The sequence below is a fragment of the Lissotriton helveticus genome, chromosome 5_1 (genome assembly GCF_964261635.1).
Source record: "Lissotriton helveticus chromosome 5_1, aLisHel1.1, whole genome shotgun sequence".
In the NCBI taxonomy this organism is placed as follows: domain Eukaryota; kingdom Metazoa; phylum Chordata; class Amphibia; order Caudata; family Salamandridae; genus Lissotriton; species Lissotriton helveticus.
In genome coordinates, this window is record NC_136065.1 from 40,925,297 (window position 1) to 40,946,789 (window position 21,493).

Sequence of the window (21,493 nt, forward strand, 5' to 3'; positions counted from 1 at the left end):
ATTTCTTCTGTGGGGCATATTTACAATAAGTGGCTCATCCCTGCATATCAGCAGGGATGCGCCATTTATTGTGCGCCATGCCTCCGCCACAATGGATGCGCCGCATTTACAATGCGGCGCACCGTGAGGCAAAAACGGCACAGAAAGGAATGGATAAGAGCATGGCTCCGCAGTTAGAAATCTGGAGTTCCTCGATTTTACAATTGTGGAGTTTCTTAAAGACAATGGCGATACAGCTGCCTATTTTATGGGTCTATTAATACCTAACAGCGCAAAGTTGTCAGGGAGTGCAGCAATCACATCAGGTAAGGACCCATCATGAAGCCACATTTTGTTTAAGAAAACCACATCAGGATCAGTATCAACAAGAAAGTTATAGATGAAGCTGAAGTTTGGGAAGAGAGCGGCAGTTGAGGTTGAAACAGCGAACTTTGTTAGATACCTAATCGACTTTATCCTTTTGAATGGTGATTTTTTTATTGACTTTGTGCTCTAAGAGTTTGGACAGATGGTGGTGATCTCTATTTAGCCTGTCTTCTTATCCCCTCTCAACAGTGCACCCTCTCCGTCCCAGAGTGCACTTTGTTGTGAACATCTTCTTAATATTCATTGCTTTTATATAATTTGGTATGCTCTTTTGATCTGCATTTGTAGTGAGGCAATTTAGGAAAAGCAGGAAAGACCAGGCTGCAACAAGGAGACAATGTTCATTATGGAACAAGAGAAAGGTGAAATATATGGGGTGGAAATGAGCAGGTTGAGAAAAATGAAAAGGGAGGATGACAGAGAATGGGAGAGAAGACAGTGACATGTGGAGCGATGGTCAAGAGGGACACAGGCCAGGATGAACAGTGCTGAAGTTTAGCTGACTATCTATGGGAAATGCTATGGTAGATAAACTGCACTCTAGCACATGGGAATTAAAGAGTGGGCCTGAGAAGAAAAACAAAGTAAAACTTTTGTCTTGAGAACTCTGAAAAGACGGGAATCAAGTAGACCATGTGTCTGAAGTAGGTGTGTTAACCCATGGGACTACTCTTACTTGTTTGGATCCTTTGAGTTGTGAATGTGTCTTGGGTTTGGAAGAGGCACTGTTCTCCCTTTTGCGTAAGGTTTTCCAAACACCAAATACCACTTGCGGAGAGGGTTAGGATGATCAAGAGTTAGAACAACACAAGTGCAGGGTTATCTGGGGAAACCATGCTCCTGTGGCAGAAAGCATCTGTGGTTCACAGATATACATGCATTTGATAACAAGATGAGGTCTATACAGTGGTAGAAAGTTGTGAGTGAGAGGAAAAGCTGGTGAGATAGAGAGATTAATAAAGTAAGACGTGGAAAGGTAAGCTGAAATTGGGAAGGAGGTCTAGAGAGAGAGCCATGTGTTTGTGTGAGAGAGAGACAGACGGTGTGAGAGGATTTAATGGAAGAAAAATAGTAGGAGAGTTAGAAAAAAGAGGGTAGCTAGAATGCAGCAAGAAATTTAGAGAGTTGAAGAAAAGGGAACAGAGGTGGAGCAAGAGAAAGGGGAGTTGTAGGTGTGAGATTAGGTACTGAAAGAGCAAGGTGGGATAGAGAGTGGTGATGTATTGAGATAGATGCAAGGTGGAGAGAGAAATATGATAGAGGTGAAGGAGATTAGTTAGGTAGAAAAGGGACTGAGAGAAAGGTAAGTTATACATGGAGAGAGAGGAGAGGTAGAGACATTTAAGGTTTTGTGATATGTGAAGCAGATGGAGATGAGATAAAGGGAGGTCAGACAGAAAAATTATAGTGAAGGGCAGAGAGGGTGACGTGCAGAGTGTTGAGGTATAGAGAGAGGTTTGAGACACATAGATAGAGGCACAGAGTGTGATTGATAGTGAGACAAGGTCATAAGAAAGAGGTAGGGAAAGATTAAATTGAATAACTTGGAATAAGTATACTGAGAGAGAAGGAGATAAATGTGAGACAATGAAAGAAAAGCTAGAGAGAAAGGGGATGCTGGTATGTAGAGAAGTAAAGATAGACTGAGAGAAAGGCTGAGCAACAGAGTTAAGGTAGGAATAAGGTGAAGCAATGAGGGAGAAATGATGCAGAAAGATCATCCTTCAATTTACTTGCCTTAATTTGTGAGGGTTAAGGCTAAGCAGGCTAATGGCAAAGGGCAGTTTTATTATTGTGTATTGTACCAGAGCACCGCAACCAAAGTTGCATTGTGCAAAATGGAGAAAGCAGCTTAAAGTTACATTTGTTAAAAATGGCCTGCTACTGTTCACTGCTGCTATGCCGTGTGCTCAAACAGGGAGCCTGTTGCCACACACAAGCTGTGCATCATGGTGCAGTTTTTTGTGTGGCTGTTTAGCATAGATGCACTAGAAGTATACAGTTGCAGTAGAAAGTAATATGCGTAGACACATTGATAAACGTTACACTCATTGTGTATGTGGTGTGCAGTGCACCACACATTCAATGTAAGGAAATTTTGGCGAACTACATTTTTTTCCATGTTAGTGACTGTTTCAAGAAGGCATTATTGTTTTACCCAAAACCTGTTCTGGCTATTTAACTAGATCAGAGTTTGCCTCAGAAACTATTACTACTTGTGCTAATCTTATCAGCAATGAGACCCCCTTGACACAAATTGAGGGCAAATCAGTGGTAAGTATTATTTGTGCAGAGAAAAAGGCACTTTTCAGCACAGAATACCTTTTTTAAAGTAAATACTGTTACAAAATTGTGTGCTGCTTTCCTTCACTTTGCTGTACTTTGCCTTGACACAAACCCCTAGTAAATGTAGCAGTAACTTTCTGTTAAGCAACACTCTGCTCACAACTTAGAAAAAAGCCTGCTGCTTTTTATCAGCAATGTTTTTGTAGCAAGATTTTTGACTGTACCACTCACTTTACCAGCGGCTCCTTGAAAGTTTGGGGCCCTGACCTGTTGTCCACTTTTCCCCTGCCTCAAAATATTTCTGAGTATAACATCTCACATGGACCATCAACACAGGATTGCCCCCACCCTTCTTCAATTTAAAAAAGAGTCAATTACACTGTTCTATAAGGAACACTTCGATGAAGTATATATTCTACTAGCAAAACACACAAGATGATGGACGGAATGTTGCACATTGGCAAAACATTCACCCCCAGTCACAGATCTGGGTTTAATACATTGTTATTTTGCTCACCACGCCACCCCAGTTCAGACATGGCCATATGCAAATCAGTCTTGACCCTGTGCCTCATGGGAACAGACCAGCCCGAACTGCCAAGCCATGTCTTCCCTGGACCGTAATCAAGCATCCTAGGACCGGTTTCTGGCTATCAGCTGTCATCAGCCAGGATAGCTTGACTCCAGTGGCGTAGTGAGCACGGACCCACGTCTGGGCCTACCCTTCCCACATAGGGCAAACAGCAAAACACCCAAGATGATGGACGGAATGTTGCACATTGGCAAAACATTCACCCCCAGTCACAGATCTGGGTTTAGTCCATCATTATTTTGCTCACCAGGCCACCCCGGTTCAGACATGGCCATATGCAAATCAGTCTTGACCCTGTGCCTCATGGGAACAGTCAAGCCCGAATTGCCAAGCCATGTCTTCCCTGGACCATAATCAAGCATCCTAGGACCAGTTTCTGGCTATCAGCCGTCATCAGATAAGGATAGCTTGACTCCAGTGGCATAGTGAGCACGGGACCCACGTCTGGGCATATCCTTCCCACATAGGGCGAACAGCAAAACACACAAGATGATGGACAGAATGTTGCACATTGGTAAAACATTCTCCCCCAGTCATAGATCTGGGTTTAATCCATCGTTATTTAGCTCACCACGGCACACCAGTTCAGACATGGCCATGCAAATCAGTCTTGACCCTGTGCCTCATGGGAACAGCCCATCCCGAACTGCCAAGCCATGTCTTCCCTGGACCATAATCAAGCATCCTAGGACCGGTTTCTGGCTATCAGCCATCATCAGCCAGGATAGCTTGACTCCAGTGGCGTAGAGAGCACAGGACCCACGTCTGGGCATACCCTTCCCACATAGGGCGAACAGCAAAACACACAAGATGATGGACGGAACGTTGCACATTGGCAAAACATTCACCCCCAGTCACAGGGTTTAATCCATTGTTATGTTCCTCACCACGCCACCCCAGTTCAGACATGGCCATATGCAAATCAGTCTTGACCCTGTGTCTCATGGGAACAGTTCAACCCAAACTGCCAAGCCATGTCTTCCCTGGGACGTAATCAAGCATCCTAGGACTGGTTTCTGGCTATCAGCCGTCATCAGCCAGGATAGCTTGACTCCAGTGGTGTAGTGAGCACGGGACCCACGTCTGGGCATACCCTTCCCACATAGGGCGAATTGCAAAACACACAAGATGATGGATGGAATTTTTCACATTGGCAAAACATTCACCCCCAGTCACAGATTTGGGTTTAATCCATTGTTATTTTGCTCACCACGCCACCCCAGTCCAGACATGGCCATATGCAAATCAGTCTAGACCCTGTGCCTCATGGGAACAGTCCAGCGCGAACTGCCAAGCCATGTCTTCCCTGGACCGTAATCCAGCATCCTAGGATCGGTTTCTGTCTATCAGCCATCATCAGCCAGGATAGCTTGACTCCAGTGGCGTATTGAGCACGGAACCCACGTCTGAGCATACCCTTCCCTCATAGGGTGAACAGCAAAACACACAAGATGATGGACGGAATGTTGCACATTGGCAAAACATTCACCTCAGTCACAGATCTGGGTTTAATCCATCGTTATTTTGCTCACCACACCACCCCAGTTCAGACATGGCCATATGAAAATCAGTCTTGACCCTGTGCCTCATGGGAACAGTCCAGCCCGAACTGCCAAGCCATGTCTTCCCTGGACCGCAATCAAGCATCCTAGGACTGGTTTCTGGCTATCAGCCGTCATCAGCCAGGATAGCTTGACTCCAGTGGCGTAGTGAGCACAGGACCCACGTCTGGGCATACCCTTCCCACATAGGGTGAACAGCAAAACACACAAGCTGATGGACGGAATGTTGCACATTGGCAAAACATTCACCCCCAGTCACAGATCTGGGTTTTTATCCATCGTTACCTTAGACACTCTTCTATGCTATCTCAGATGTTCTTCAATAGATATAATACCTCTGTTATATAGTTCTCCTTAGTTATATCAACTGTGTTGGAGCCTAGTTTATGGATATATATATATATAAGTTTTTTATAAAGTCTGCCATATGGATATACCACCTTTGCTGGGAGTTGCTCCATGCAACACCACTTCTGCTAGGAGGTATTCCAAAGACACAGTCTCACGCACCAACCTTATCAGGAGCCTACTTGAGATAGGCATCCAAGAACCCACACTTTGCTGGATCGGCTTCTTCATAATGGATATCGCACAAGCTGTCATCCTGGCATCTTACTTCTCTGAAGCTTGAAAACTCCTCAGCAGAATGCCACAGTGTTCACTGCTCAGCCCTACCCTCTTAAATGCATGCATGATCCCTCTTGTCAACTTCATCTGTGCGCATAGCCAACATCCTCTCCCACACAGACAGTGTGTAATTTTTACTCTCCCTTTCAGACAAGACTTCCAACACAGGAAACACGTTTACCGTCTGCATGACCGAAGTTGCTAACTGGTCGAAAGCAGTTGTCTCAATCTAAACACTGGCAAGACAAGAGTAGTGATCTTCAGCAAGAACACCTCACCATTGCATTCCAATTGGTGGCCGGCCAAACTCAGACCCACACCAGGAACCCAGAAATATTCATGGACAGCAAACTTTACATGATGACCACACAAGTCAACGCCGTCAATGAATCCTGCTTCCACATCCTGAGGATGTAGAAGATGATCTTCAAAAATCTTCCAAGCAACACTAGAATAAGTGTCACTAAGATTTTAGTCACCAATAAGTTGGACTAGGTAGCACACTTTATTCCGGGATCACCAATAAACTCACCAGAAGAAGACTAATCATCCAGAACTTGGCAGTCAGACTCATCCTCAACCTCCCACACAGAATGCACATCACACCACACCGGAGGAACATCCACAAGCTCCTGACACACAAAAACACTCAGTTCAAACTCTTCACACACACGTTCAAGGCACTACACAGGTCTCAGCTACCTGAACAGTCGTATCTCTTTCCACCAACCACCCAGGCACCTCAACTCAGCAGGACTTCTACTCAAACACATTCCACACATACACACAGCCAGATCAGGAGAACAGGACTTCTCTTATATTTCTCCTAAAGCATACATTTCTCCTATAGCGTGGAACAGCCTCACACTCCACATCAGAGCCTCCTCCTCACTTCTTGAATTCTGCAAGAAGCTGAAGACCTGGCTTTTCAATTAACCAACCAACTATAGGCAAGGCTAGGCACATACACCTGCTCAGTGACAGGATACCACCACAAGTGCTGGGGCGCTTTACAAATACATATTGCATAATATGTCAGCCACAAGGATGAGTCAGAAATGCAGTGCCTGGAGATCATGAGTTCAAATCCCAAAAGGATTATCCTTCGATTCTTCCGTTGGTCAGTAAATTGTGTAATGATAACATATTTTATTTAGTGCACTTAGAAATGTAAGAAGTGCAGTATTTAGCACTATATTTGACATGGATAAATATTATTTCTGAATCTGGAATCGTAATCAACTCAGAGAACAACGTACATATATGTTTTTCCACAATATTGTTTCAAAGATCTTTTGGTACAGAGTCTAGAAGTGTGTTTCCCCCAAAGTGGTTTCAAGCCTTTGCAGCAGAACCCACGTTATGAGAAGACCTCCCTACACTGTGGGAGCTGTCTTTGAATATGAGGGACTTTCTTCCACAAATATGGGGGGTTCAGGGACTCTGCTAGACTAGAGGATTGTAAAATTAAATAAGGCCAGAAATGATAAAACAAGAAAACAGAGCTAACCTACCTGAAACAGGTGGTTCATGGTACAGACACAGCACCAGCAGTGAGAAGAGTCCTGGCAGGCATGGATGCACCATCATTCTGTGAGAGGAGAAAGAACAAATCCCACAGGTTTCTCATAGTGATCACAGTGATGAACAAAACAATGCAATGAATGAAATAACCACACTTCTCACTAAGGTTTGTGTGTAGAAGGCTGCAATACTTGCTAAGAGTTGTCATGCTTATACTGGACCACAATATGGCTGATGTTCATTACCAAACAAATCTTTACAATAAAAGTTAAAAAATACATTCAATTTACAAAATTAAAAATGAAACAAAATGTGAGATATTATTGTATGCAATGGCTTAACAATTCAACAAAATGCACGGAGAAAGAAATTCATACTATTAGTTCAGATCACAATAATCTTATGCTTAGTATACAGCGCCCCAAAAAGCTACTAACTACACCTCTACTATTTTGCTTGAACAGATTCACTTCACTGTCACTCCTTAGTACTAACTATGGTATGAACGGCATATTGATTATTACTCGGGATTCAGTCTAACAATAACAACACATACATGGTAAGGGTCCTCCCCACTGGGCCTACGTTCAGCTCTGTTTATGGATTTGTAGAGCGCATGGCTGCCCAAAGGCTTCCCAGCGCTAGGAGAAAGTTGGCAGTCTGGGTGCAAGGATATTAAAGCAAGAGACAAGTTTTAAGTATTTTCCTGAATGCCAATTCATCAGTCAACAGATGCAGTTCCATAGGCAGGGCGTTTCACAGGCTAGGAGCTAGTTGCGAGAAGGATCTACCGCCCCACCTAGATCTCTTTATCCTAGTCTGTTTTGCGAGTTGATCTGCAGAGGATCTTAGGGGTCTGCCTGGGATATAGTGTGTGATAAGCTTTTCGATTAAGGCCGGGCCTTTGTCATTCATAGCTCCATGGGCAATACTTAGTGACTTGAACTTGACCCTGGCCTGGATAGGGAGCCAGGGTAATGTCTTCAGGGCTGCCTTAGTTGACTTTTGTCTTGGGATGTGCAGCAATATCGTATTTGGGTTCGCCAAGATACAGAGTTACCATAATCCAGCTGCGACACCAATAGGGCCTGGACCATGGTTCTGCGAGTATGTTCAGGAATAAGGAAGGATCATCCGGAGCATGCACAGAAGTACAAAGCATACACCTGATAGTTTCTTGACTTGAGTTTCCATGGACAGACTTTCGTCTAGCCATGTTCCCAGATTTTTAACAGCATTCTTTGTGACAGGGGGTTCTTCCAATTGGAGGTCAAGTGGAGGTTAAGTAGCGCACTACCTCAAGTAGCCCTCTTGAGGAGTTATATGCTGAATTAATTTTTCCATCACAATATTTGTCTTGGTCTTGGATCATCTCATTATGGTACTGTCTAATACCCAGCTTGTATTGGCTTTTGATGTCGGGATCATAGTTCTTCCTCCATTGTCTTTCTAATTTCTAATACTCTCTACACATAAATTAGATATTTACTCGCTGACTGAGTACAGGCATTGTCATCTCTTTCAAGCAAAATCCTCTAAATATCTGTTTTTTTCACTGTGTAGATTCACATGGTCAGTATAAATATTCTTCACAGTTGTACAAAGATCAGCAATAGGTCCTACAAATCAATGCTTGTTACATAAATCTTTTCACCAAACTGTATAGTACTTTCACCAAACACCTCTGCCTAGGCTCTCATCACACCATGTGGCAAGGCATTCACAGAATATAAATGGAAATATAAACTACTTATTTCAATAGCAAGTTAGTGAGACCAGAAGTGTAAACTTAAATAATGTGACGTTCTCATTGCTATAATCTGTCCTTGCATTCCCATACAGAACAAACTGAAACATTTATATTTTATTATAATAAACAATCAGTCAATCATCTTTAAAAGATCATCAATGCTGCAATGCTTTTACAAGTTAAAACATTCTGTATGTGTGATATCTTCTAGAATGGATTCCAAGGACTTTGCCCTCAACCTGCGCTTGGTGCAAACGCATATACGGTTTATCATTCCTATTGCTTACACGTTTCAGTTGTATTCCTTAGCAAAGCTTGTTGTGCTTCTATTGAAAAAAATCCTTGCAGCTGTGCAAACAACTATTTTGAAGGAGGAAAAACATATATTAGTTTTTTCTCCCGTACCAGCACTAGAAGCAGCCACCAAGGCAAGCATTCCTAATGCTCAAGCCATATACAAGAGATGGGTTCAGTGGATGTAAAGTTTCAATATGATCCAACTCTTTGCACACAAGTTTTCCTTCTACATGAACAAGATGTTGTTCTGACTCCTGCTACTTTACCCATTGAGTCTTACCAGAGCATATGCTATAATGATGGTTCTGCCCAACCTACATTAGGTATAAAGTACAAAACTCCACGGCCTGTGCGGCTCTACAAGTTGTAGTGCATGATGATGAGTTCATCCCACAGCACACTCACACTAAAATCATAGGTGATAGCACTGCACAACATTCAGAATTACATGCCCTGTTACTTGCATTCAAAAGGCTGACTCATCTGTTCCCACACTTATTGTGTCCAATTCATCCTTTTATGTGCAGGGTTACAATGTTGATTTCCAGCATTAGTGGTTGAATGGAATCAAAGATTCAAAGGGAAAACCTATAAAGAATAAACAGCTCTGGGGAAGGTAGCTATCTTACAAGACAAGTTCCATTTGTTCATCTAAGGCACCATTGAGGCCATGAGTGTGAGGGCTTTCACGCTAAAGGAAAGCTAGTGGCAAAAGCTGCATTTGAGACCGTCGGAGTAGCAGTCTTAACCAGATCTTAAACAAAGATCAACACAGATATTGAACAGCCATAAATGCAACCAAGCAAGCAGGGAAGTCTCCTAAAGGTTTTACCCTCAAATACTCCTACACCCTCAATTCAGATAACATTTCTGTGCTCACAATACCAGCAGTGGGAGACGTAATAATACCTAATAGTCTGTCTAGTTTAGCTTTCATCAAATAAGCACATAAGGGGTGGGCTTCTGCACATGCAGTAATTAAAGCAACTTTAGTAATGGTACAGCAACCACTACTGGTAGCCCAGTTTATATAAACATACTATGGACTATGTTAGACAGTATGACATTTGTAAAAATACTTTTGCCAATTCTCCTCATGATTTAGAATAGCTCCTTCTGGGTGATTTATTTGGACCACATCGGTCCCCTCAATCAAGCTAACCCATTCAAGTATATGTTGGTAGCAAGTGATTTATGTTCTGAATTCCTATAGGTTTGGCCACAGAAGCAAGCTCTTCAGCAGTAGTAAAAGATTTGCAGTTTCTAGTGTCAATGGGGGCAGTTCATTCATTTTATTCAGATAACGGTCCTGCATTTGCCTCTAAGGCTTACATGGATTCAATGTCTGCTCTGAGAGTTTATCTGCAATTAAGCAGCCCATTCAAAGCTGAACCGAACAGCATTGCAGAGAGCGCCTGTGGAAATTTTCAACAGCCGATGCCTGCTAGGAGGTAAGTTCAGGTCGTAGCTGGTACCACAATCTGCATAGAGTTCAGAGAGAATTAAATAAATTGCCTCGATGAGTATTGGGAGGAAGCACTTCATATGAGTTTCTCTTCAAAGTTCCTGTTGTTATGTTATGTTATGTTAATTTCGTCTTTTATAGCGCACGGCTACTCCGATAGAGTGTCCCGGCGCTTTTATTTGACAGCCTGCGAAAGACAAACACAACACAAGAATAAAAAGACAAAGCCAGCAGATAAAAAAGGGGAAACTAAAGGGCAAAGAGCCAGGTTTTAAGGCCCTTCCTGAAGGTCAGCAAATTAGCGGTGCTACGTAGTGCCAAAGGCAAACTATTCCAAAGCTGTGGAGCCCGCAGCCTAAAAGAACAGCCTCCAATGCGGGCCTTCTTCACACGAGGAACCACAGCAAGGAACAACGCTTCAGATCTCAGAGAACGAGCCGGATGGTAAAAGGCATGCCTACTTTGAAGGTATTTAGCCCCCGAGGCGTGAAGTGCCTTGTGTGCCAGGGTCAGGGCCTTGAAAACTATCCGCTTCCGGATAGGCAGCCAATGAAGAGACTGTAAAAGGCCGGAGACCCTGGCTCGCCTATGGAGGCCAAAAATGGCCTGCGCTGCCGTGTTCTGGACCACTTGCAGCCGTTGTAAGAGATACTCCGGCAGGCCAAGGTATAGGACGTTGGAATAGTCCAATCTTGAACCAATTAAGGCCTGTACCGTAGTCTTCCTGTGGTCTTCGGAAAGCAAAGGAAGAAACTTCCGGAGCATCCTGAGGAGGCCAAAACAGGTGCCCGTAAGAGCAAGGATCTGAGATCTTAAAGTCAGACCGTTATCAATCCTAATCCCCAAGTTCTTTGCCAGCTGGGACGATCGTACAGGAGGAGACATATCCGCAGGCCACCATTCCTGCCATTCCGGGTCGGATTGGCAGCCGAAGAAGAGTACCTCAGATTTATCTGAGTTGCACCTGAGGCTGTTCAGCTGGAACCATGTAAAAACAGCCCCAAGGCACTCGCGGATACTCTCTCCATAAAAATCCTCTCCTTTCCCGCAAGTAAAGAAGAGCTGGGTATCGTCGGCATAGGATACAATCTGGGCCCCAAAAGACTCAGCCAATGCCGCCAGAAGGGTCATAAAGATGTTAAAAAGAGTCGGACTCAGCACAGAGCCCTGCGGGACTCCGACTCCCAAAGGCAGCATCGCGGCAGAACTAGATGAGTCCCAGACCGTTTGTCGATGGCCAGCCAGAAACGATCTAAACCAGCTAAGCACTGTCCCCCTCAGACCGATCTCATATAGTGTGACGAGCAGATCCTCGTGGGGGACGGTGTCAAAGGCCGCCAACAAGTCAAGCATCACAAGCATGACTTTGCCTCCCGAATCCAGAGCCTCTTTAATGGCTTCAGACACCTCCAGAAGCGCCGTCTCGGTACTTAGGTTAGGGCGGAAGCCAGATTGAGTGGAGTGGAGCAAATCGTGTGATTCCAAGAAGTTGGAAAGCACAATGTGCACATGCTTCTCCAGGATCTTGGCCAGCGCAGAGAGGAGAGAGATGGGCCTATAATTGGCCAAGACCTCGGGATCAAGACCAGGCTTCTTGAGGAGGGGAATGACCATCGCCTGCTTCCAAGCCTGCGGGACCACCCCCCGGCTCAAAGAGAGATTCAGAAGTGGGTTCGCCAACGGATTAACAACTGCCGCCATCTTCACCAAAAACGTGGCCGGGCATGGGTCAAGAGGCAAGCCAGATTTAAGATTGGCCATAAGTGTCAATGACGAAGGAACTGAAATAGGCGGAAAATCTGCCAAGACTGACCCCAAAGAGGCCGATAGAACTGGTCCGTCCTCAAAGCTGGGGGAGACTACAACCGGCCTCAGCGGGAAGGAGTCCTGGATCAGCTTTATCTTGGTAGTAAAAAAGTTGGCAAGATCAGAAACCCACGCCTCGGTAGGGGCGGTCTGGGTCGAATTAGACCGTGGAGCCGTAGATTCCCTAACAATCGAGAAAATCTCCTTGTAGGAATTAGAGGCAGCCTCTATCCTCCTAGCGAAATACCCTTTCTTTTCAAGGAGGATATCCTGTGTGATACGGTTTAACCATTGTCCTATAGGCAAGCCTGGTGGCAGAATCATACTGAGCACGCCAAGCCCTTTCGGCCACCTTGCACTGCCTACGAGAGGCTGACAGCGCTTCGGTGAACCAAGGGGCAGAAACCCGTTTAGATGACAAGCAAGGGGCCATCGCAGGAGCTAGGTCGTTCAGCCTGTCCACCAGCCACGTCTGCAGAGACTCCAAATCCCTATCCAAGTCCCCCGTAAAAGGGCAGGGATGGTCAAAAGATGCCTGAGCCAGCATTTCTGGAGTCACCCGATGATACGCCCTCCGCGCTAGTCCCTGCTGTCTGAGAGCAGTGCTCGATGGTTTCTTTGTACCCAGCACAAAAAATTGACCAGCCGATGGTCTGTCCAGAGGACCGGCAAAAGTGCCATCACCTCTATAGGGGACGTGGAAAAGACCTGATCCAAGGTATGGCCTTTATCATGTGTTGGTCCAAAGAGATAAGGGACCAGGCCGAGGGGGGCCGTGATATCGGTCAATCTGATCGTGTCAGGGTCCGACCCCTCATCCATATGGAAATTAAAGTCCCCAGCCAATACACAGTGCTCCGCTCTCAGGACCAGCGCTGACATTACAGACTGGAGCTCATCAAAAAAGGATCTGGCCGGGCCGGGGGGCCTGTAAACTAACAGCCCTTTAACAGATTGATGAGGCGCCAATACTATAGAAAAAGCAAGTTCAGGTCGTAGCTGGTAACACAATCTGCATAGAGTTCAGAGAGAATTAAATAAATTGCCTAGATGAGTATTGGGAGGAAGCACTTCATATGAGTTTCTCTTCGAAGTTCCTATGTATGTGCCTGGCTTAAATCATTCTGAGAAGGTGGCGGTTAAAGATATATTTGACATGGAGGAACGTTTGAATGTTTTACAGAGTATCCAAGACATCAGAGACATGCTGTCTAATACAAACAACTCTGACATCTCCACCTGTGAAGAGAAGGTTATCAGTGCTACTGACGGTCAGTTTCCCAAAGTTGGGGACTTAGTTCATGAGAAACTCCATCGCAAGAAAGCTTTTGAATCACCCTACAGACCACCTGTCTCTGGTCTTGGGGAAAAAAGGTAACAGAGCTGTTATACTGCCTCCTTTGCCTGGATCAAGAATAACCAGACAAGTGTCTATTGATCACATTAAAGAACGGGAAACATCACTTACAACGAAACCTTTACAACGCACTACCATTACAACACGGTCATTACAACGCAAACTATTACAACGCATTGCGCTGGGGGGCGCTCTAGGATAGGGAATAGGTTAATTTACTATCCAATAACCTTCCCTAGTGTCCACGGGGACTGGAGTTGGAATAGTAAATTAAACTATTCACTATCCAACACCCAAAAGCGCTATGCGTTGTAATGGTATGCGATGTAAAAACCGCGTTGTAAAGGCATGCGATGTAAAAGCATGCGTTGTAACGTCATACATCCTTAAAGAACACTATGTGGCCAGTTCTCTACAGCAGACCACTGAAAGGCACCAAGAAAGGTTCAGTGTAGTGCCTCACAGCCTCCCCCTACTCTGAATGCCGTATTCCATGGATAAAGCAGTAACATGACTGGCTTGATTTCCCGGCTGGGGATAATTGAGTGCAACACTCTACGCACAACATTGAGTTCAACAAACACAGATGATGCTGAAAACATGACAGTGGTGACTGTCTACACTAATTCTAAGGTTTTCTATCAAATTCAACCTGATGCTACATTATTTGAACAAGTACCCTTTCAAGAGCCTCAAGAGACCAACAATATTTAAAATGACTCTGGATATTTCACAGTTTTTTCAACCCTTTATACAGTCTCTTACACCAAAGACTGCTTTGCATTTGTTAATGGTTTTGGGACAAGTTGTTGATTTCACTGCGTTCCTGCGCCTGGATCGCTTTGGGAAATGTTATTCTCCTTTTGCGGTTGACAATGATACTCATTGTTTAATGGACTTTTTATCCCTGTAAGGACAATTGCCTCCCCTGTGGTTCTTGAAGTGTAGGTAGCCTCACTCTTAATCTCACAGAGCCCAAAGAAGGTTTTACTTTGCAAAATTGCATCTTATCCTGTGCCCCAGTATGGGAAAAGATTCCATAACAGATTATGGAACCCTCTGAAATATTCCAATTACCTTATGTGATAAAAGTTTCAATGAATGATGTGATAATATCCGGTTCTATATCAGATGATTGGGACATTGAGACTGTTAAAAGAATGATTTCTGATTTACACGTACAAACTACTTTGAATAATAAAGATCCTTATTATAAGGAAATTGATTGTTATGACTACAACACACATTATTTCACACATAGGCTATCTATCCTAGAGGAATTCACAATTCCACACAATAGGAACATTGTGAGGCCCTGCTCCCTGATAGTCATTCTAATTTCTTGAAGAAATCCCCTATTTTCAGAAGGCTGACAGATCACATCCTTCAGCCTACCATTTCACACAGAGGCTACAACAGCTTCCGAAAATATGACCATTACCAACCAGCTGATTTACTCAACTGGGTTTAGTCAAAATCATTCAAGGATATGAGTCTTGAAAGTAAATGTTGATGAAAAAAGTATTTGTGGAACCCCTTTTTCACAGGCAGATCAAATGAAAAGATGCCTCATTTTGGGCCTGAATAATTCAGAAAGAAACAATCTTTCTAAACAAAACTATCCAATAGACTGCCTGTCTGGGATGTGGAGCAATGAGGAACTTCAAGAAACCTTTTATTGTTTTTACCAAAGTCGACTTGACCATGTTGAACAATTGGCATCTCCAAATGAATATCTCCTTCTCACACATAAATGAGATGATACAACACGGAGCCTATAATCCCACTCAACTGACTATTGAAAACAAGACTTATGGCCTTATGATTCTGACAGCTATATGCAACGTTTTCTTTCCAACACTCCTGGATCTAAAATTAATCATCCAGATCAGTGTTATCAAACACAAACACCTGTAATAGTTACCACATAGAGTGTAAGTAAGCTGTGCCAATGATAGCTGTAAAGGAACCCTTTTACTTAATTAAGGAAAATATTATATGGATTTTTCTGATTTCTTTCTGACCATGTTCTAAAAGAAATAAACGTTTCCTCACCACAGGAATATACACTATTTATAATGAATTAAATAAATATTCAGAAAAAGGAGCTGCAGAATGAAATTAGACAGTTAGACCAAGAAAACAATGGAATGTACACACTTTCTAAGAGAGTGCACTCATTAAACCAGATTCTGTCCACAGCCCTGTTTCAGCCTTACAAAACTGAAGATGCACCATTTACCGTTAGTGACACTCCAACTATCTCTTGGCTTATGCATGCTTATTTCCTTGCCCATTTAAACCTTTTATTTTCATGACGGTCAGAAATATAAATCCGTTGGCTGGTATGAAACTATGTACAATGCACAATTATTCTATTTATGGAAGTTTGCTTTTTCTCACATTTGTTTAAATGAAAATGAATATGACTTTGTGTCTATCAGCACAGCAAACTGCAGAAATCCTTTTGGATGCTCCCGTATGATGAGACACCATATCCTTACACGGAATGTGTAGTGCTTTAAAGCCAGGGTTAAGCTGTGATTTACCTGTTTCCCCCATTGCCTCCATTCCTACTCATCAAGAACGCCTGAATAATGGTTCTCATTTATTTCTAGCAAATGTTACCTGCTGTGGGTTGGAACTCGGACAGCGGTACCTGATAACAGTTACAGAAATTATTCAGTGTGGTGGAATGACCTTGTATTTTCCACCTTAAAATAGCATTAGGCACATCCCTTGCCTAGTATAAACCTGAAGTCTATGTGTTTTGATAGTTGAAACACTACTGTCTGTTCTCTTGCAAAAGGATGTCCTTTGACTTTAGAGGCTGATGTTTATAATCTACAGACAGACAGAATTGTTTCAGAAATGCAGGGGCTGTTACACATGCAAGACACAACACAATGAGCAGATATTGCATGAACGATAGTTAATTCATCGGTTTTGTGCATCTTTTTAAAGAACATTGGATCTGGTTTGGTGACTTGGTTTGATGCAGTATTTGAAATGATTCTTTGATTTTTTCATTCTTTGTTCTTCAGCCTTCTTGGAGCATTTCCAATCACAACACTGTTAATCAGCTGAGGTATCATCATCTTTCTCCTGTTCTGACCCCCTGCCTTCCATCATGTACATACACATCATACATGTTTTGCTGGGCTTACAGAAACACCCCACACTTGCATGCACAGCCACCTCCCTTCTCAGAACCCACCTACCTTCTTTCAAATAGGTACGGTGCACTTCTGCCTTTTGGCTAGGGTCTTTAAAACTCAGTATGCTTACATGCAACAAACCCATCACTAAAGGAGAGGCCAAGGACTGAATGGGCACAGAGGAGTTAAACATTACATGGTGGTGAAGTCAGAGTATGTGTGTTTGTTGATTTCTCTTTCTGTCAGTACATTTGTCTAGCTACTGAAGCCTGCATGTGTGATTTGTGACTGCCCTTGTGTGTTGTGGATCTGTGTGTGTCTATAGGGTTCTCTCTTTGAGCATTAAAGTGTTTGTGTGCATCAGTCAGTGACTGCATGTCTGGTAGTGGCTGGGCTCCATGTGCCCTCATATTTGTAGGTCATATGCGCACTGACACATGTATGCCTGGACTGTGCGTGTTTCTGTCTGTGTGTTGAACTGTGTGCGCATGAATGCATGCAGGTGTTTTGCTATAGGTGCACCTTATATCGATATGCATGTTGCTATGTTCATATGGGTGTACAGGTGTGTTCTCTATGCCAATATATGCACGCACAGAACAAATGTTGGAGCTGTTGGCTTTATCGATGCTTGTTAGAAAAGGCACTGTAGGTCGCTCTAATGGGTGCAGGTCCATTTGTCTCCTGTCTGTCTGTATCCTTCCAGTGTAACTACCAGCTGTTTTAAACTTTGTTGCAGTGCCCGAGGTGAAGTGCTTTGCAGCCACAGCATGTGATGGGCTTGTCAGGCTACAGTTGCCTCTAAGACTTGTTTAGCAAAAGAAATGAGCGTGGCCTGGGAGGGACAAAAGTGCTTTGTGCTATTTTCACAACAGGTTTAAATATGCGCTGAATGAATGTTGATAAATGGTTACTCACCTGCCTGAAGACTAGAACCTCCCTGGGCTCAGGGACCAGGTGCAGCAAAGAAACCTCTGACAAGAGTGGCCAGGCTGCAGCTGTGGAATAAAAGGCAACAGCTGGGATCAAAGTCTGAATTCTGGCCTCGATGGTGATTTCCACATATGGAAATGTAAACAGTGCAGTTTAGAGGAAGCAGGGTTAAATACACAGAAGGGCTGTGCCAGGCCCCCTGGAGTTCATGCCAGCTTGATTACAGCTTGTGTCTCCTCACAGGGATGGGTGGCTGTGCCCTCTGTGCCCTGGAGGGGCTGAGGGGCTTCAGCTGCTGACCCTTCTCCAACAGTGCACCGGGAATTGGGCACATGTATGTGCATGTCCATGCCGCCTTCTTTCTGACCCCCCCCCCCCCCACACAATGATTACAAAATGATGAAATCTCGTTTTCAAAGACTGGGATGAAATGAGGAATTGCTGGGTGAATCAGACCCCGGATTACAGTTTCCATCTTAATCCCTCATGTCTTTGTGGCTCCTCAGGCTCCGGTTCATCAGGGATTCGATTTTCCTCCCCCTCATTTACGCCCCCCGTATGGGTAACTCCAGGGTATGGACGGATTGGCCTGTTTTCTGAGTGACTTGTAACGAGGGCCTTTATTGTCAGAGTGAAGTCCCTGGCTGTGGGTGTCCTGCTGAGCACCGCATGCCCCCTGGTGAGATGGAGGCCATGCCCATCAGAGACAGAAAGAGTTTCATCCTGAGCCCCCCCCCACGCAGAATCAGAGATTAGGAGGAAGTGATGCTTTCCCAGGGGGAGCCTATGATACTGGAGCTGCTGTGGTAACTGCATCTGTCTGCGCAAAGGATTCAGGGTAAGAAGCCTTGGTGGAGTCTTAGAAGGAAAAAGGTACCACAGTAAACAAACATTGGCAAAGCCAATAGGTCTGGCACTAGCTGCCTCACTATTGACTTTTCCAATGCTTGTTCCCTTTCAATCGTGTTTAGCAAAGTGTAACAAAAGTCATTCAAAGTTGCATGCATGCAGATGCACAGGTAGTGATCTCTGAATCAATTTAGTTTCCAAGATTTAAAGATTGGTGCTGCTAATAGAGCACACATGAACAGGGCCACGGTGCAAGCACCAGCAACGTTTGGTGAGTCTCTGGCAGTCATAACAGAATAGAACGAGCCCTCTAAAGGACAAAAGCTTTGATGTTTGCATGAAAAAAGCTGACCAAGTGAATTTAGGTACAGGCAAACCATGGTTGCTCAGAAAACACACTAATTGCAACACGGAATGCGTTATATATATGATAACCTGCCCCTGTTCACTTAGGTACATTGGCCACACCACACGCAAAATGAAGGTTCGAATCAGTGAACACAAGAGCACCATTCGGTGTCATAAACAGTCTACCATTTCTTGTCTATGAAACATAAGGCTGAAGAATTGAAATGGGTGATCTTGGAACAACCCTATATTCCACCATACATCATTGACAAATTGAGGTTTCTATTTGTAAAGGAGCAAAAATTGATTTTTAAACTCTGTAGTGACAGCAGAGGATTGAATGATACTATTCCGTGGGTGTCTCTTTAGTAGGATTATATACATCCACTTTCCTCTTCTGGATTACAGTATACTCTAACTCCAGAGAAAGAACCTATTAAGAGATAGAGAAGCCTCTCTGTTTTTGTCACAGCTACATCTTCTGCATTACTAAAATACTAAAAAACTGCTTGTTAATTTAAGGTTATATAATCCTTTATGATGGTTAGAACGGGAGATTAGTGTCTCTTTACTATGACAGTCGCGCAATACATCTCATAATTGAAAATATTTCTATTTTTATTTTGTCTTTTATTCAACAGAAGGTTGCAAAATGTTGTGAACACATGGGGCTAGCCAGGATTATATATGCCCCCCTTTTTTCTTGTTGCCAAGATACCGTTCTTGTATTGAGGGGCCTTTTGAGCATGCTTGGAGCGAGGCAGGGCGATTTAAGTCACTGCGCATGCGCTGGATGCTAACATTTCCGCTGAACTCAAGACGCTGGGTGAGACGAACTATCGCGCATGCGCCAGATGACAGTGTCTTTTCCTCCGTAGAGCCCAAGTTAAAGGTTACCATTCTTTTTGCGCATGTTTCAACGATCAGTCATACACCAATTCGGCTACGCACATGCTCGTTCCGAAGTGGACTTCGCAATCACGAAGATGTCAATTATTCAATCAGGCGCACTATAAAACGGAATGGGCGAGTCCAGTCGGTACCTCCACTTCCTCTCGGAGTAAAGCAAAGTCTAGCCTTTTTCCTTGTAGGAGTAAGGTTCATTGTTAACTATTTAATCTTCTATGGGCAGGGTAGGCTAGAAACCACCCTTCTAAAGTTTAATGCCAGAACATTTGGCACTCGCTAGGAGCATCAGCTCCCTTTTTCTTCCCTTTTGCTAACACTTGGGGAGTCTACGTCATGGTTGGTAGGGATAGCGTCCACAATAGATTGTTAGGATTTAGATGTAAAGCGATGTGCAGGGGCATAATAAGTGTTGTCATTTGTGCCCTACGGTTTCTTTTACACATTAGAGCGGGCCTCATATTCCCGAGCGGCTGCCGGGTGAGGTGAGGTCGTTCCCCACACAAAGCTGGGTGAGTATTATGGAGAGGTATTTCTTTCTGTGATAGAGCTAGTATGCTCATAATTAAGCGGAGTATAATATACTGACGCTGTTGTGTTGTCTGTACAGTTTCTTTGTGACTATGTGGATATACATGTAAATATGTGTTTGTTGTTGTATGTTTTTCCAACAGGATAAAGACTATTTACTTCTTCCAGTGTACATTGTGGCTCCAAGTTCCTGGTAGACATAAGTATTTCAATACATTTCAATACATTATTTCAAAATAATATTTTTTGCACTTAAATAATTTTACTGCACATTCACATCACATTCGTTTTCTCATATGCTGCAGTAGCTTACTATCATTAAAGGTCCTGAAGAAAGCCGGATAGAGTTTCCATTTGGCTGAAACATGTCGACCGTCCTGCACAGCGCCACAGTGTACTTATACATTCAGACTACCTGGCGTGGTTTTAACTTTGACACTTGGACAATCCTCATTAAACATAATTTTTGTCCAAGTCGTTAATTTTAATTATCACTTCACTTGAGCACTGCACTACACGTCTCTCCCCTCCCGAGTAACACTCTGGCTAGAGTTCCTTTACAATATCCATATCCGCACCGTCACTTGATGGTTTGGGCGGTTTTGGGATGGATTAACAAATCCCACATGATGAGACTCCGCCAGAAGGGTGGGCTGATGGGTATATCTCAGCCAGGTATAACTCATTAACTTTTTGCATGTTTCCTGTTGGTTCCTCGGTTACTAGTACAGAAGCACACACATAGGACGGTCATTTTGTTTGGTATTTTGATATATGATGGTAGGGAAGTGAAATGACAGGTCGTTAAACATATTCCCTTTGACCCTCTTTGAAAATGTATTTATTGGTGCATGAAAATACACCCATGAAACGAAGCACCTTAATGTAATTCCAAATTGACTATGCTGAAAAACTAGTCGCACACATTGAAGACATTTTCATGCTGAGTGCAAATCCAAATTGCAAGCACTAATTGATTCTGCAAACCTTCCCATGATTTTATAAATATTAGCCAATCTGTCTGGCTTTTCTGTAATGAAAGTTAAGTGACTTCACATTTTTGCTATTTTGTATGTGTGCTGGCTCCATTCAGCCATCTAGCAGCCTGCCATGCTCTTGAAGCTAGCACCATCAAT

General features: G+C 43.7%; 1 protein-coding gene across 1 annotated transcript in view; it reads right to left on the reverse strand.

The window, feature by feature from the left end:
• LOC144752933 (butyrophilin subfamily 2 member A1-like) overlaps positions 1 to 17,776 on the reverse strand; it is a 367,375-nt gene extending 349,599 nt beyond the window's left edge. The window contains exons 1-2 of the mRNA XM_078640750.1: positions 17,709 to 17,776; positions 6,948 to 7,024 (exon numbers count right to left, since the gene is read on the reverse strand). Of these exons, the coding sequence (XP_078496876.1) occupies positions 6,948 to 7,023 (76 nt within the window). The 5' untranslated portion in view covers position 7,024; positions 17,709 to 17,776. The remainder of the gene's footprint in view (positions 1 to 6,947; positions 7,025 to 17,708) is intronic.
• Between the last annotated feature and the right edge of the window lie 3,717 nt (positions 17,777 to 21,493).